Raw genomic sequence first — 18,734 nt, forward strand, 5'->3', positions numbered from 1 at the left:
GACGGCTTATGGGATGCTGCAACTGTTGGCAACGGGAACTAGAATTGGGCGATAGAGGAGCTGCAACCGGCCACGTCGGGAGCTGGAAAGACACATGGCGGCTTGCGGGATGCTGCGACTGTTGGCGACGAGAACTGGAATTGGGCGACAGAGGAGTTGCAACCGGCCACGTCGGGAGCTGGAAACGGTGCACGACGGCTTATGGGATGCTGCAACTGTTGGCAACGGGAACTGGAATTGGGCGACAGAGGAGTTGCAACCGGCCACGTCGGGAGCTGGAAACGGATCACGACGGCCTGCGAGGTGCTATGGCCGTTGGCAATGTGAGCTGGAACCGGTCGACGGAGGACCTACAAACGACCGCGCCGGGAACCAGAAATGGCGAACGACGGCTTACCGGATGTTGCGACCGTTAGCGAGGGTAGCTGCAACCGGCCATAATGACTGCAAGCCGGCACCGTAGCGACAACCGCCGGGATGCTACATCAGGTAGCGGCGAGTGCTAACCAGCTACACCTGCTGCTGCGACGGGATAGGCTCTTGCAAGACTGCGCTGCAACACCAGTCCACGACGACCACGGGGGATGAAGGATGCTGCGAGGTCGCGGCGACAATGATCTAGCTGTGTGGCAAGGATGCCGGGGGCCGAGCTAGTGGCGTGGCATGCAGGGGTAGCATGACTTTTCCTGAGAGAGAAGAGATGGGTGAGGGGATGAGCTGAGCTGACATGTATGTAATGAAATGACTATTCCCCTAAAAAGAAAACTTAATCAAATCAAATGACTCTGCACGTTGTAATCGAACGGCTGGCAAGGTGACCGATCCAGGCCTCCCGCCGGTCAACCGCGGCCAGCGCTACCCTAATTTCCCTCGAGAAGACGGGCAACAGACTCCCCGATCCGTTTCGTACCCATCTTAATAAATACTCAAGAAACCAAACAGCTCATGGGGCATTCGGCCCCAAACCACCCATCCGCAGCCGAGCCCCCAAACCCCCAAAACCCTACCCCCCCGCCGCCGCCGCCATGGGCTCCGCCTCCGCGGCCTCCCTCCCGACCTCCGCCGGCGCCGGCGAGAACCTGGTCCTCATCCTCGACTTCGGCTCGCAGTACACCCACCTCATCACCCGCCGCGTCCGCCAGCTGGGGGTCCTATCCCTCTGCGTCTCCGGCACCGCGCCGCTCTCCTCCCTCGCGGGGCTGCGGCCCCGCGCCGTCGTGCTCTCCGGCGGGCCCCACTCGGTCCACGCCGAGGGGGCGCCCTCCTTCCCCGAGGGCTTCCTCGACTTCGCCGCGGGCGCCGGCGCGCACGTCCTCGGCGTCTGCTACGGGATGCAGCTCCTCGTCCAGACCCTCGGCGGCGCCGTCGAGCCCGGCGTAAGGCAGGAGTACGGGGACATGGAGGTGGAGGTCACCGCGCCCTCCTCCGCGCTGTACGGGGAGCAGGGGAAGCGGCAGTCCGTGTGGATGAGCCATGGCGACGAGGTCGTCAGGCTGCCCGAGGGGTTCGAGGTTGTGGCCCGCAGCGTGCAGGGCGCAATCGCCGCCATCGAGCACCGGGAGAAGCGCTTCTATGGGCTCCAGTACCACCCGGAGGTAGCTATCACTTGCTGTTTTATCATGTCCTGTATCCGAAATTGATGAATGATGGGGAACCCTGAGCTGTGCAGTTACTTCCTTTAGCAGTTCTGGGAAAACAGAACTTTATTACTGTTTCATTCTGCCATTTTGGATAGAAGATGGAGATGGATTTAAACTAAGATATAAAAATAAATGCAACTGAGTTTGTAGATTAGCTTATTTTGGGTACAGAATGAATGAATGACTCGGTGGTTGAGCAGGGCGCTGATGATCTAATAGAAAGCTTATGTTTTGGGGGATTTGCATATTACTGATTGTATGTTTACTAGATTGTGTTTGGTCTTATTAGGCTATTATATTACTTATATTATATCATTTGGTTACTTTGTAGTTTGTACAGAAGTACACATGCTTCTTCATAAAATTGTTTATACCTTAGCATAGTTGCAATAAACTTTTCAATATTCTGTTTATACAAGGTGACACATTCGCCCCAAGGAATGGAAACACTGCGCCACTTTCTTTTTGATGTTTGTGGGATTAAAGCCGACTGGAAGATGCAAGATGTACTGGATGAGGAAATTAAGACCATCAAGAGTATGGTTGGGCCTGATGAACATGTGATTTGTGCGTTATCAGGAGGAGTTGATTCAACAGTTGCAGCCACTCTTGTTCATAACGCAATAGGGGATAGGCTTCATTGTGTTTTTGTGGACAACGGGCTATTGAGGTAACTGTTCCTTCAGCATGTTCTGTTTCGGAATCAGTGTGCTGCGAAACTCACATATGACCTTATCTGCAGATACAAGGAGAAGGAACGTGTTATGTCAACCTTCAACAGTGACTTGCACCTTCCTGTCACATGTATTGATGCCTCGGAGAAATTTCTTACCGAGTTAAAAGGAGTCAAAGACCCAGAGATGAAAAGAAAGATTATTGGCAGGGAATTCATTGTTGTATTTGATGAATTTGCTCACATGTTAGAACAGAAGATAGGGAAAAGACCTGAATATTTGGTTCAAGGAACATTATACCCTGATGTGATTGAATCATGCCCACCCCCCGGGAGCGGGAGGACACATTCCCACACCATCAAAAGCCATCACAATGTAGGTGGTCTTCCTAAAGATATGAAGTTGAAGCTCATTGAACCACTGAAGCTCCTTTTTAAGGATGAGGTCTTGATCTCCATCTATACATCTAATTACTTCATATATTTATTGATCTGGCATTCTATACTGAAAGATTCCTCATACTGGGAAATTATTCCTGTTTGATTTTGAAGAAAAATATTTCTATTACTTATTTATTTGTTGAATTTTGGTCCTGCAAAAGGTTCGGAAGTTGGGAAGTATCTTAAATGTCCCAGAGTCATTCTTAAAGCGACACCCATTTCCTGGGCCTGGTCTTGCTGTACGTGTCATAGGTGACGTTACAGCAGGCAATGCTTTGGAGGTTCTTCGTCAGGTTCGATCCTTTTGAACCATTGGTTTCTAAATCATCTTTAATATACGGTGTTAATTGGGAACTGCTCTGCTGTGTCTTCAGGTGGATGAGATTTTTATTCAAGCCATTAAAGATGCAGGCCTCTATGATGAAATTTGGCAAGCTTTTGCTGTGTTTTTGCCTGTCCAAACAGTTGGGGTCCAGGGTGACCAGAGAACTCACTCCCATGTGGTTGCTTTAAGGGCAATTACCAGTGAGGATGGCATGACTGCAAATTGGTATGCTGCATTGACCCTACTGCTCTACCATAGTCCCCCCTTTTGCAATTCTATGATACAATCGTGCTCTAATGGTTTCATCATGCCATTGCACTACACGGTGACATTTTGTTGCAGCTGTACAGATTACAAGTCTGCAGCAAATACTGTTATATATGCCTTTTAGACTAGTGTTCCTGCTAGACTAGTTTGTGAATACTAGTAGTTTGAATCAGACAATTCAGAATTCATGCACCTATGTTTCATTGCCTGTACCAGCAGTTTTGGTATAGGAGTTTCTTAGTGCCTTAAGTATTGTTGTGCACAGAAATGTGTTCTCTCTCCTCTCATTTTGTTACCAAGCGTACCTTGTTTCTATGATGTAGTAAAATCTAGGCTTCCTCTTTATTTTTCGGTGTTTGTTGATGCTACCTTGCATATTTTGACAGCAGGTGTCCTTTTTCTTTTAAACCTGTCAGGTATGATTTTGAACGCCCGTTCCTGGTTGATGTGGTGAAGAAGATCTGCAATAACGTGCGAGGCGTCAACCGTGTTGTCCTGGACGTAACATCAAAGCCACCGGCGACAGTGGAGTGGGAATAGGATAGAAATGCTCTGGTGGTGCAATAACGGACTGGGAATTGCAAAATCATGCTCTGATGATGTTGCAACGTTGCAGTGGGTTTAGTGCTAAATTTGCAGTTCAGTTATTTATGTGTAGGTTATGCTTAGAAAAATATGAATCGATTATGCTTAGACAAATATATGAATCTATTGTGTACTTTTTATGCCTTTTGATTTTTCTTTCCCCTATCCTCCTAAGATTGAGTATCTTTTAGCTGATTTTCATTTTACTTGCGCTGGGAAACTTTTTGATCTTCGGAAGGTAACCTATTTAGGACCCAAGCATGATCAACAATGAATTGGTCTCATCATTTACTACTGTTTTGGACTGTTGGAAGTAAAATAATGGAGTTGACATGAATTAGCCTTACTACCTCTCTCTCAGTTTACAGGGCGTGCGCGTACCCTAGGTCGTCAATTTGATCAACCTAATACAAGTCATATAAAAAATATACCAACATAAACTTCGGAGTTTCTACTTTCAAAAGGTATAATTTTTGTGTTATATAGTTTATATTAGGGTGATAAAATTGGCAACCTAGGTATACGCGTAGGACTTGTAACTGAAACGGAGGTAGTACCATATATCTGCTATTCAGTGCTGGCATATGTGATCATAAAAACAACATGTACTTGAAAGTTCGAATCCAGCCAAAATTTGTGCTTTGGGCAGACTTGAGTCTTATGCATGATACCGACACCTTATTTGGTCCATTCTCTATGCTAACATAAGTAGCAAATTGCTATCTATTCTACTGTTCCATACCATGATCTATATCACATTCTTTTGAGATCGATCAGTCAAAATATACACCACTGATAAAACTCTTGAAAGCTATTTGTAATTCGTCACAAATCCAAAAGAAAATCGCTGGGACTCGTGCCTTCGATGCTGAAGGAGGGAAGGTGCCACAGGTAGAGCAAGTTGGGGCGTCGGTTTCAGTTTACACACACACACACATACAACCTCCAGGACTGCCCAGGCCAACGTACCTCTCACCCATGTGCCTAGAGAGTCGGCGGGTGAAGGGCAGGGCTCAACAGAAACTGGTGTAGCAACCGTTGGAGAAGCGCGGGCGCTGGCATACATTGCGATCTGCTCCCTGTGTAGCAGTCTACGCCAGAGCGATGCATCACCAGCCTTCATCTGCCGCATCAAACTCCACTTGCAGCCAAAGCAGCGCCTACAAGAGGGGAACGGCGCTGAGACGCCGCCGCTGCCCGGTCCGGGAGGCCGGACCTGGGATTTCTCCCGGTGCTCGAGGAGGAGATCTGGTCAGGGTCATGCCAACGCCTCCAAGGAGGTGACGGCACCCTCGGGCGTCGCCGTTGACAGCGCAGGCCGTCGCCGCGCGGGGATTTCGCCCCGACCCATGAACAAGGACCTCAGATGCAATGGCAGACCGGACTTGGAGAAGAACGTCGGAGAAGACCAGCACACATGGAGGGATGCCTAGGAACGTTGTAGTCGCAGGAGGAGCACCGACCGGTGCAGCGCCAGCAGGCCGGCCACCGTCGGGAGCGCGACGAGCAGGCGACAACAGCCACCTGCACCGCGCCACCGCCGCGCCGGCCCGCAGCTTCCGCCGCCAGGAACCGCCGGGGCACAGCAGAGCAGCAGCCGTCAAGGACTGCTGCGCGCGTGCCCACCCGCCCGCCCAGCGGCTACCACCGGCGGCGGCCGGGAGGGGTGGAAGGAGGGGGACGGGTGGGTTGGGGCAGAAACGCGCAGCCCAGATCTGGGCGCCCTCATCTTTGCCGCTCGCAGCAGCGGCCGGCCGCCGCCACAGCAGCGCCACCGCGCACGCGTTCCACACCATCACGGCCTCCCCTGAGCGCAGACGACCGCCTGCCTTGCCACCGCGCGCTCCCGCCGCTCCAGCGCACAAACAGCCGCGCGCGAGCTCACGGACGAGGGCCCCGCTGCCGCCTTCCACCGGCGAGGGCTTCGCCCGCCGGTACCCTCCGGTGACGGCGAGGGGAGGGAGGGGAGGAGGGGAGTTTGAGGTGGCAGTCGCCCCCTGGGAGCGACGCGGGAGGGGGGGGGGGGGGGGGGGCGTCTGCCTTTGCCTTTGAAGGTCATTGGCACACTTGGCTCTTCACTTCTCTGATCTTCAGTTTATAGGATTGCCACACAAGCCTTACATGGATCAGAAAGATGTAGACAACAGATACAAATGTTACAAAAGGAACAGACCCACACACATGTGGATATCATGATCCCAGCGGCAAACAGAATATATGGCATGGCTGACATTTTTAGTTTAGTTTCAACTTTGGTGAACCATTGTCATCAGAAGATTAGTCCTTTCTCTTTCAACTGATATGGAACATTTAATCACGCTGCGAATTGTATTTACCTTTACCAAGAGCAGATAATTTACAACTTCTAGGTTTCCTATTAATTAGCAGTAGAACAGTAAACGGTGATCTTTGGAGGAATTATTGGGGCGGTGGAGGATCCCGATCCACGGCGAGCGTGGCTCCGATCTGGGGTGGGTTCGAGCAGAGCAGAGCACCCATGGCTACCAAAAGAAGAGAGGGGAGAAGAAGAGCGTTTTTTTTTTCTGTTCATTAACGTGGTTTTTTTTTTGGGTGGTGTGTGGTAGCAATAAACTGCTTGGCTCATGCAATTTAAGCCTAGGAATAGAATGAGCGGTGCGGCCCAGAAAAGAAATGGGATGGCAGCCAGGCGACTAGGCTGGTGTATGAAAAGACAAGAGTTTTTTTTTCCTTTTTTTAGATGAGAGTTATTCCTTCTTTAGAATCATGCAAGGGGGGAAATGGAGTCTCCTTTGCTGTTTTTTGTGTAGCTAAATAAATAAACTATTAGCTTAAAAAAGGACCCCAATAAGTACGAACGTTCGAATTTTGCCCATGGCTACCGAACAAAGAGGAGGAGAAGAAGAGCGTTTTTTCTTTCATTCGTTAACGTGGTCTGTGGTAGCAATAAACTGCTTGATCCATGCAATCGAAGCGTAGGAATAGAATGAGCTGTGTGGCCCAGAAAATATTTTTTTTAGGGGTTGCCCAGAAAAGAAATGGGGTGACACGCCAGGCGACTGGGCTGGTGTATAAAAAGAAAAAAGTTTTATCTTTTTTTGAGATGAGAGTTTTCACTTCTCTAGAATCGTGTAGGGGGGAAATGGAGCACACTTCGCTGCTTTTATTGACGCACTTTGTTGTTTTTGTTGGGCGTGCCCATGTCTCGCTTGACGCGAGACGTAGGGTAGCCTCGCCCGATGGAACGTGAGACTAGGCCAGCCCCTCGCGGGAGGCCACAGCCTCGTTTTTTTTTCTGTTTTCTTACATCTTTTTTCATTTTTTTCTTCATTTTTTTTACTTTTATTTATACTTCCAAACATTATAAATATATACTCCCTCCGTTTCTAAATATTTGACTTTTTAGAGATTTTCAACAAGTAACTACATATAAAGCAAAATGAGTGAATCTACACTCTAAAATATGTCTATATACATCCATATGTATTAGTCCTTTTGAAATGTCTAAAAAGAGAAATATTTAGGAAGGGAGGGAGTATATCACAAAATCTCTCTACATATTTTTTTGAACAATATTAATCTAGCATTTGTAAACTGCTAAATGTGTAAAGAAAAACTGTTTCTCACGCATACGAAAAAATACAATGTCTAAAAAAATTGATCATGTATTTTGAAATATTAATAAAATAGTAAAAATATTATTCATATTATTATTATTTTTAAAAAATTTATAAAGAAATTCCTGATGTATACAAAATGTAGAACGTATATTCAAAAAAAAAAAAACATAAAAATATAAATTGTTAAATTTGCTGATTGTGTATCAAAAAATGTTAATCATATATTTAAAAAATATTAACCATGTATAAAAAAATATGTTTCAGATATATACCAAGAAAATACAATGTCTATGAGAAAAGTAGTCATCAAACACAAATATCATCTACTAAAAAACGTAAACTGTGTACATAAAATTTTGATGGTGTATACGAAAAATGTAGAACATGTTTAAAATAAAAAAAATAGAATATATAAATGTTGATGTTATGTAGAAATGTAATCATATATTTAAAAAATGTTTAACATGTATTAACAATGTTCCTGGCATATACCAAAAGTGTGCAATGTGTATAAAAAAGTAGTAATCAAACAAATAATTTCGAAATGTTAATCATGTATTTGAAAAATATTTAAAAATGTATAGATTTTTTCCTGGTGTATACATAAAAGGTAAAAATGTGTATGAAAAATATAAACATGTGTTGTAGAAAAAAAAGAATAAAATGAAGAAAAGTGGTGAAAACCGAATAAACTGAAAAAACAAACAAAAGAAACACCTTACAAATAAAGTTGTAGACAACACACACAAATGTTACAAAGAGAACAGACCCACACACATGTGAATATCATGATCCCAGCGGCAAACAGAATATATGGCATGGCTGACATTTTTAGTTTAGTTTCAACTTTGGTGAACCATTGTCATTAGAAGATTAGTCATCCTCTTTCAACGGAACATTTAGTCACGCTGCACATAGAATTTACCTGCACCAAGAGCAGATAATTTACTACTTCTAGGTTTCCTATTAATTAGCAGTAGAACAGTAAACAGTGATCTTTGGAGGAATTATTGGGGCGTTGGAGGATCCTGATCGCCGGCAAGCGTGGCTCCGATCTGGGGTGGGTTCGAGCATAGCAGAGCACCCATGGCTACCGAAAAGAAGAGGGGGAGAAGAAGAGCATATTTTTTCCCGTTCGTTAACGTGTTTTTTTAGGGTGGTTTCTTTTTTAGAATCTTTTTGAGGGTGGTGTGTGATAGCGATAAAAGAATAGAAACAACCAGAAAAGTGCTCAAAAAGAAACTGCTTGGCCCATGCGGACAGTTTTTCCTTCTTTAGAATCATGCATGGGGGAAAATGGAGTCTCCTTTCCTTCTTTTTGTGTACCTAAATAAATAACCTATTAGCTTAAAAAAGGACCCCGATAAGTATGAATGTTTGAATTTTGCCCATGGCTACTGAAAGAAGAGAAGAAGATCGCTTTTACTTTTCGTTCATTAACGTGGTGTGTGGTAGCAATAAATTTCTCGACCCATGCAACCGAAGCCTAGGAATAGAAATGACCGGCGCGTCCCAGAAAAGAATTTGTTTTAGGGGTTGCCCATAAAAGAAATGGGGTGACAGGCCAGGCGACTGAGTTGGTGTATGAAAAGACAAAAAAAATCCTTTTTGAGATGAGAGTTTTCCCTTCTTTAGAATCATGTACGGGGGAAAATGGAGCCAACTTTGCTGCTTTTTTTAAGGCACTTTGCTGTTTTTGTTGGGACTGCCTATGTCTCGCTTGACGCGAAACGTAGGGCAGCCTCGCCCCATGGAGCCCGAGACTGGGAGCCAACCGCCTCGTTATTTTTATTTTTCCTTTTTTTACTTTTGTTTATACATCCAAATATTATAAAGATATGTATTACAATATACACACTATAGTTTTTATTTTGAAAAATATTAATGTAGCATTTGTAAATGTTACATGTGTAAAGAAAATATGTTTCTCATGCATATGAAAAATGTATACAAAAAAATAGAATGTATGAAAAAATTGATCATGTATTTAAAATTTAATCAATATATAAAAAAACATTAACCATCTATTTATTATTTTTAAACATGTATACAAAATTTCTTGATGTATACAAAAAATATAGAACATATATTAAAAATTAAATATAAAACATAAATTAAAAAAATTGCCGATTACTTATAAAAAAAGGTTAATCATAAATTTCAAAATGTTTAACCATGTATAAAAAATATGTTTCAGATATATACCAAGAATATACCATGTGTATGAAAAAAGTAGTCATCAACCACAAATATTTGGAAAAATGTTAGACAACTATTTTAAAATTTTAAAAAGTTTAGAAAAAAAATATTCATCGTGTATACGAAAAATATAGAATATGAATTTTAACATAAAAAAATAAATTTTAGACAATAATGATGTTGTATAAAAATGTAATCATATATATAAAAATGTTTAACATATATTTAAAATGTTCCTGATATATACCGAAAATGTACATACAAATGTAGTGATGAAACAAATATTTTGGACATGTTAATCATGTAATTAAGAAATATTTAAAATGTATAGATTTTTTCAGATGTATACATAAAATGTAAAAATGTGTATGAAAAATGTATACATGTATTGTACAAAAAAAATGAACAAAAGAGGTGAAAACCGAAGAAACTAAAAAAACACCTTTGAAATAAAGAAAATCAGAAAACCTGAAGAAAACCATGCATGAGAAAACAAAGAAAACCCAAGAAAAACAAATCAAACAAAACAAAAGAATATAAAAATGAAAAATATGAAAAAAAAACAACCAAAGAAAAATAAAGAAAATAAAAAACCAATAAAAACGGAAAAAGGAACAGATGAAAAACCGAAGAAAAGGAAAGGAAAAACCAGAATAAAACGAAGGAAACAGTGAAAGAAAAAACCCAAGAAATTCGTGAAGAAACGAAAAAAACCAGGAAGAAAAAAGAAAAAGGAAAAAGAGCACGAGCGAGTGAGCGGGAACTATGGCTGGAAATGGGCTGGCCCGCTAATAAGTGGGGAACAAAATGCTTCAGGAGACTATCTTCTGACTCGCGTTGAGCGAGATATAGTCCTAGCGCTTTTTGTGTACCTAAATAAATAAACTATTTCCCTAAAAAATGAAGTAAAAAATAAACTATTATTTGCTTAAAAAAACTATTCTAAAAAAATGTGTTCCTAAATAAAGGAAGAATGTGTACAAGTAAGCTTAGTTAAAAGCTGTGACACTATTTTACGATCGGCGGGGGTAGCTTAAAAAATACTCTAAAAATATGTGTACCTAAATAAAAAATAATGTGTACCTAAACAAAAAGAATGAAAACTGTCAACTTCATGGTATCATAATGCTAATTTTAATCACGCTATGTTGTTTTCAATACTCCCTACATTTCTAAATATAAGTCCTTTTAAAGATTTCAATATGGACTACATATGTATATAGACGTATTTTAGAGTGTAGATTCACTTATTTTGCTCCCTATGTAGTCCGTATTGAAATCTCTAAAAAGGCTTACATTTAGGAACAGAGGGAGTACATATTATAATAATTAGTATAGGAGAGATCGGTAGAACCACGAGGTGGACCAGATTCTATTCCCTCTCTTCTATCAATATAAGAAACACATACTCATGCGTATTCAAGAAAAAAAAGGACGTGTTTGAATCGAGTTCTCATATGATAGTTTAGATTCTTGGCCAATTGATCATTCTCGAGCGTGAGTATGGATAGAGAAAAAGATCTCCATCGGACGGCTATGAATGTCGGCTAAGGAATAATTACTTCTCATTTATTATGAAACAACCACCCCAGTATAAGTAACTGTCTGATTAATCTAGGACCATGTATTATTCTTGTACACATATTTAAATTAATTTTCAAGAAATCGTTAACTGGTAGCTGCTCGGCCAGTTTAGGAGTAGCGATTAATCGATGAATCGGCCTATTAATTGGATTAATCGGTCGACCATAAATCGGTAGATTGAATAGGAACTTGCCAACATATATCAAGATGTTTTATGTATTATACCATACTTTCATGCTTCCAGCTATTTAGTGTACCAAAACATGTTGCCGTACATGTATCAAAAGCATAGAGAGGAGGTAAAATTATTAATCCTAGCTATTAAGGAGCTGGATGGGGGCACGAAGGGGTTATGGACCAAAAATTTGGGCTTTGTTTGCCCCCTTGTTAATGGGTGAGTGGGGATTAATCGACCTAACAACTGATTAATCGGTCTAACTGGCCATTAATCGGTCTGGCAAGTTAGCATGACGAATATGTGTTATTCGATTCGGCCACGCTATGAGTAGCGATTAACTGACCCGTTAATTGATTAATCGGGTGAATTCTTGAACAATGATCTAAACTATTGTAGTGGGTGTATGAGGTAGCTCCTCCCAGATTTAAATGATTACAGTTGTAGAGCCACACATAGAGTTCATCATCGTTGTTAACATCATATTGATATTTGTTTCTAGATCCTCATTGCGGAGTGGTGAATGAAAGAAGTGTTACGACTTACGATCATGATGTCCAATTGGCCCATTCACTTTTGTAACCCAAAATCCGTCTCCCTGCTATTGCAATCGGTTCTCAAATTCCTTCATAACTACATCTCACATATGCCTTGGAGCTCCATGTAGGCCCATTTCTTTTTCGCGCACAGGATTCTGCAGAATCAAGATTCTAGAAAATCCTCCCAAAACCAACTTCCCACTGAATCTGCCGCCCAATTCTTTTCTAAGATTGTAGAGTGCGTTGTGTGCCGAAATGTGCTGAAATATCTATAATTAGATACCTTCATATCGATGTAAATATGCATCCATCACAACTTAACAAGCTATTACCACATGGAAATTTTGATAACAGTGACAAAAAATATAACATGGAAAATTATTTACTATTAATGTAAAATATTTTCATACTTAAGTAATTTATTGAACCCCCCTCCCCCTTTATGGCCATATTCATGCGAAGCATAGCTCACCCTATGCCCTCACGGTGTTTGATGACCTCAGGGATGTTTTATCGTAGGATCATGGACTCCCTTCAAGATTTTCTTGAGGTGTGAGGTAGCGGGATCTCAGGTGCTTGTATGTCTCAAGAGTCTTTTTAGGATGAGGTTTGTGGTCTTCAATGACAACATATTGGTGGCCGCTGAGGTGTCAATGAAAATAAATGTCATATGGTTCCTCTGCCTTTGTGGTAATGATTTATCGAGTGAATCCATGGAGCGAGAGCTATGTTTCCTCCGCAAGTCCGTTGCAATTGTTCTTGCAGATTTTTTTGTTTGCGCATGACTGATCTTTTGGATATGTTGAGTTTTTGATAATTTGTTGGTGCTTTTGTTGGCTTATTTTCATGGAGCTGGAGTCTTTCCTTAACGCTACGGTGAATATCTTGTGGCTCGACAGCATGCACATATCGGGGGTCACACCCGGGCCAAGTTCGTTCATCGCTCATGGCTTCACATCTTTTAGGATGGGCCATGGGCGAATCAAGTGTCTCTCTAGAACCTTTATCGGTAATCGAGTTTGTGCAGGTGTACGAGTTGCAGCGTCACGCTCGAGTCTAATTACAGTTTCTTTCTTGAAGCCTTGGGAGAATTCCGTCTTCCAAAAATTATTTCATGGAGGTGTATCTGAGAGATTTAGCTGCAATTCTTGGTTTTAGGAGTTACTCTGTAGTTTCTTAATCATGTGGGAGATGAGAAAGATATTTGAGGGGGGGGGGGGGGGCAAGAAGCAGGGTGGAGGAGAAGACAAGAGGAAACGTTGTATCTATAATGGTTCTCATGTTTGAATAAAGCTACATATATTTAAGAACCAACCAATAATTGAATGCTTAAGAGGACGGTGGTACCTCAGCCCACCATATATCAGACTTCAGACCTCAGGATTAATGTTTTGGTGCCTTATTAATGCAGATTTTTTTTCAGTTACCATTGATAACGTGGTGTCGGTGATGACTTCGTCAATCTTAAAGTTCCGCAACTCAAATCCGGTCTTCAGTAGACATTATGTGGCAATGTGAGTGTGTGCGTCTATGTTATAATCAATGTGTCTCAAAAGGAAAAGAGAATTTTTTCTTTAGAATCATATGTATATGCATAGAAGAAAATCATCCTCTATACATGATTATGAAAAATATTGAAGAAAAGAGTAGGCTTGATTACAATTAGAAAGGGTGTGGCTAGATCTCAGTTGGCTGAGACTTAGCCAAGTCTCAGTCAAGTGACATAACATATAAAAATATTGAAGGAAAAAACCTAAAAGAAAATTTTGCACGGATCTCCACGTAAGATCTCACGACGAGAACGTCGACCGCGACTTGGTTAAGTCTTAGTCGACTGACATTTAGCAATTCCGAATTAAAAAAAGGACACACTTCATATTTGTGGTCTCTCAGTTTCGTCGCAAATACTCATTTGAGGACACACGCAAAAAAAAAGAACATTTGACGAAAAATGCTAGATTTGTGGTGATTGGCTTGCCGACGTGTGTTGCGTAACATACCAAGCTTGGTTTCCATTAGAGTAATTCCATTATAGTACTGAGTGTCAAATTTTTTCAGTCTTGCTAAGTCTCACTCGATGGTATATCATGAAATCTTACATTAAGATCCATGCAAAATTATTTTTTCATTTTTTTTCTCTCTTACATGTTACGTCACTTGATTGAAACTTGGTTAAATCTCAGTCGACTCGAAACTTGGTTAAATCTCAATCGACTCAGACCTAGCCACACCCATTTTTTTTCATTATAGTACTGCATGCATAGTATACATGGGCAACTTACATGCATGATGAAGCAGCACTAGTAAAAAAAGGGCCATTTGTCTCGGTTCATAAGGCCCATCTGTCCCGGTTGGGGAACCGGGACTAAAGTGTCGTTACTAATGCCCTAGGCCTTTAGTCCTGGTTCGTATACGAACCAGGACAGATGGGCCTCAACGTGGCCGCTCCGGCGAGCGCAGACAGGAGGGCCTTTGGTCCCGGTTGGTAGCACCAACCGAGACCAATAAGCTTCCACGCGTCAGCATTTCAGGGGCTGGTTTTTTGAAAGGAGGTGGTTTAGGAGTTTTGGGGGTTAATTTAGGTTGTTATAGGTAGCTAATAGAGATATGTGTCCTCTCTTATCTCCGTGCTACTGCTATACTACTATTTCTAAACATGACTTAGATTGAAGTGAGGCAACATGTGGTGCATGTCGAAAGTAATACTAATCCTAACTTGATCAAGTTTGGATTGTACTACTTTCGACATGCACCATATGCATGTTGGCTTCACTTTAATCAAATCCATGTTCATTTCACCCACAGATATATAATAACTCTTCATACTCGCATCATGCATCATCATAATAACAAGTCCTACTAAGCATCATCATACAACTTCTACTCGTTATGAACAACAAGTCATACGATCATCATCATGATAGTCATCGAACCAACCCTACTTAATTGTTCTTAGCACATGATCATCAGTATTAGGCAGGACCTAAATACCCTGTTTAAGGTAAAATAGCATAAAACAATATAGACCCTGACTCTCCATTATGGAGAATGGAGATCATCCTGTCTCCAATTCTTGCGCGGCGCTTCCTTTCGCTTCCAAGAACCTCCTTACGACTGTCCATACATTTTTTCCATTCTCTGATGAGCATGTCTCCACTTCTTTTAGAAATCCGGTATGGACAGTTGAGATTCGTAGGATGACCTGGATATATGTTCAAAACACGACGGCTGCCATTCTGATACATCAAATGAGGCACACAATCCTCTGGGATTCTCTGTTGAAAAACATAGTAATAACTTCATAGTTAGCAATGATGTACTAGTTTTAGAAGTATGCAAAAGATGCACGGATGTCGTAATAGTAAAAAATCTTATCAGGGTGGATGTCGTAATAGTAAAAAATCTTATCAGGGTATCTCCATGATAGTTACCGTAGTTCAACACGTGCACTAGTGGCACGTATTGACCATAATGTTGAGGAGTTTGATTGTAGATATTGTAATTCTCAAGATCAGTACAAAATCCGACCAGATGATTTTTCTCCTGATAAGTTAACTCGGAGCCATCGATGTAGTGGATTTTGTCTACCATGTTCCGCACATTGTTTCAACAATCAAAATAAGCTGTCAACTATTTTGAAATAAACAATATAAATTAGTTAATAATTAACTATGTTTGAGAAACTCACGTAGCGGTAGAACTGGAGGCGTATCAACAAGGACCCAAATGTCCATATTGTCTTGGTCGATGTTAGGTCACCAAGATCCATGGTGACAAGCATACCCTCATCAAAACCATACATCTTGCAAAATGCTTCCCAATTTTTGCAATCAAAATGGGTTACGCTCTCAGCATTATACAGATTTACTTCAAAATCCACATCATGATGGGTCCTTAGGTGAATTTTCTTCGTTTCAAAATTTTCATGGTCTTCAAAATCCATCCTCTCCAAGACATAGCGTCTTGCATGGCATGGGATAAGCTATACTTGAATTGTAAAAGATGAAAATTACACGTTGAAATAGTTGAAGTCATGCTTAATTACGAAAAAACACTTATCGTCGTTGCGTACCGTTTCAACATCGATGGTCTCCTCGAGCTTAATACTGAAGCGCCGATCATCGTCCAGGTGAGGCCTGTCGCACAGACCTCAATCGTCGTGGCACCAGCCGCACTCCCCGGGAGACTTTCTCGTCCGATGACGGCATTTCCTACGTTCGTAATTCAAAGATTAAACTTGTACAATTAAATATATGTACTACAACAACTAAATTAGATCATTATTATTCATCACGGGTTGACTATCGGTTTGTCGAGTCTTTTCTTGAAAACTCTCAGCTCACGTGGTGTATACATTCGACCGTTGGTGATGGTCGCTCCTCCATTCGTCCCCGAGTGCATTACACCAAAATGTCTAGCACACGGGAACGAAGGAGAAGCGACCCCCACAACAACAGTCGGGATTCTTCGTCCTCTCATATATGATGGAGACTCGACAGACTTAAAGTCAACCCGAAATATCGTTTAATTATCTTTCTAAAAAAGGATTTGGCTGGTCTCACCTCGAGGTCGGAGGGGGTCGGTGACGGGGACGACGGCGGGGATGATGGAGGGGGGCTCCTAGATTTCTGCAACAACAAAAACCCTATAAGCTATCAACTAATCATATGCATACGCCTTGCATAGTGCTCTCCAATTTTAGCATTGAAAGTAGGAATAGTTTTCCAATTTGAGCATTCAATAAGCAAAATCAAATCGCAAAATAAAGCAGTATTCATATTAGGATGCATTCAATTATAAGCAAAACTACATCATCTCTTGCGTCCGTACATCGTCGAATATTAACACTAATACACCTCGAATACTATCATACATATAGCATCGCTAGTACAGCTAGGACCGTAGTGCCCGACGGGTATCGGCGCGGGCAGTGGACACCCAAAGAGAAGGAACCATCACAGGATCATAGCTCCAGTGGATCCCTGAAGAAGCTGCCAGGTATTGTCGAACCTGCCCTCCAACGCAACCATGTAGCAACGGATGTGCTCGTCCTCCTCGCTAACACGGTGACGTACCACCTCTGCGGTGACCGGAAGCCTCAGCACCGTCACAGGCCCACGCGACCGCCACCAAACAAGGATCGGGTCAACGACGGGCTGGCTTCTCACCAACCTACGCCCCCCGGAAGGTAGCACCTCCCAATACCAGCCCGGCGGAGCCCAGTCCCGGACATGGCCCCTCTGATCAAGCCGGCCTCCTCCGCCGAGTCGACGACGAGGATGCGGGATAGGCATCGTCGACGTCGATGCGGGAATAATTGCTTGAACTAAAAAAATAAACTAGTCCTATTAATTTTCTTGCTAAAAATAAACTACTTCTATATATAGTAAAATAAAGTAGTTTTCTTAAATCAACTAGTTCAACTACTACTAAGCACTTAATTACTATAAATAAAATAAAGTAGTACTTACTAAAAATAAACTACTTCTATATATAGTAAAATAAAGTAGTTTTATTAAATCAACTAGTTCAACTACTAAGCACTTACTATAAATAAAATAAAGTAGTACTTACTAAAAATAAACTATTTCTATATATAGTAAAATAAAGTAGTGTTATTAAATCAACTAGTTCAACTACTAATTAAGCACTTACACATAAAACACATCTCATCTATATATAGTAAATTCTATGAACAAAAAAATTCCACAAACATCTCATCTCGTCTCCACAAAACACATCTCATCTCATCTCATTTCATCCAAAAATAATTCTTTGCACATTCTTTGCATTTGAACATACATACATTTACTTTTTTTCTTCTTAAATGTAACATATGTACATTTTCTTAAATGAGCATATGAACATACATATCACCAAAAAATAGACCTTTTTTCTTTGCATATGTACATAAAAAAATCTATACACATCAATCCATCCATCCATCCATATATATAAATACATCAATCCATCCATCTATATATATGAAAAAAATTAAAGAAAAAAAATTCTATGAACCTAAAAAATTCTAGGAAGCAGGGGCAGGGGCGGCGGCGGCAACGCGTAGGGGCAGGGGCGGTGGCGGCGGCAACTCGCAGGGCAGGGGCGGCAGCGCGCGGCGGCGGCGTAGGGGGAAGGGCAGCGGAGCTCACTGGGGGGCGGCGGCGGCAGCGCGCAGGGGCAGGGGCAGCGGCGGCGGCGGCGCACAGGGCAGGGCAGGGGCGGCGGCGTAGGGTAGGGGAAGAGGGGGCAGAGCTCACTAGGGGGAGGCTCAGGGAAGGGCGGTGCAGCAGTAGCCTGGCGGCGTCGGCGTCGGCGTCGATCGACGTCGGGGCAGGGCGTCGGCGTCGAGAGGAGAATGGGAGGTGGGGGAAAATTTCCTAAGTGCTGTATATATAGATAGAGCATTGGTCCCGGTTCGTGGCACCAACCGGGACCAATGCCCCCATTTAGTCCCGGTTGGTGCCACCAACCGGGACCAAAGGTCTCTTTTCAGCAGCCGAAAGGGCGGGAAGCAGAGGCCTTTGGTCCCGGTTGGTGGCACCAACCGGGACTAAAGAGGGGGCATTTGTCCCGGTTGTTACCAAGAACCGGTTTTAATACACCCCTTTAGTCCCGGTTGGTGGCACCAACCGGGACTAAATGCCCTTGCACAGCGGCGTGGTGGTGAGAGTTTAGTCCCACCTTGCTAGTTGAGAGGGGCGCGT

General features: G+C 42.5%; 1 protein-coding gene and 1 pseudogene across 1 annotated transcript; one reads left to right on the top strand and one right to left on the bottom strand.

Annotated features, from left to right (window-relative positions):
- Window positions 1-941: 941 nt before the first annotated feature.
- LOC109767352 (uncharacterized) lies at window positions 942-4,071 on the top strand. Its single transcript, XM_020326114.4, has 6 exons — window positions 942-1,595; window positions 2,060-2,310; window positions 2,383-2,758; window positions 2,916-3,047; window positions 3,129-3,304; window positions 3,763-4,071. The coding sequence occupies exons 1-6, from the start codon at window positions 1,026-1,028 to the stop codon at window positions 3,884-3,886; spliced, it is 1,629 nt and encodes a 542-aa protein (XP_020181703.1). The 5' UTR covers window positions 942-1,025; the 3' UTR covers window positions 3,887-4,071.
- Window positions 4,072-5,040: 969 nt separating this feature from the next.
- On the bottom strand, window positions 5,041-5,696 carry LOC109767361 (uncharacterized; annotated as a pseudogene).
- Between the last annotated feature and the right edge of the window lie 13,038 nt (window positions 5,697-18,734).

The sequence above is a fragment of the Aegilops tauschii genome, chromosome 6, assembly GCF_002575655.3.
Source record: "Aegilops tauschii subsp. strangulata cultivar AL8/78 chromosome 6, Aet v6.0, whole genome shotgun sequence".
Taxonomy (NCBI): domain Eukaryota; kingdom Viridiplantae; phylum Streptophyta; class Magnoliopsida; order Poales; family Poaceae; genus Aegilops; species Aegilops tauschii.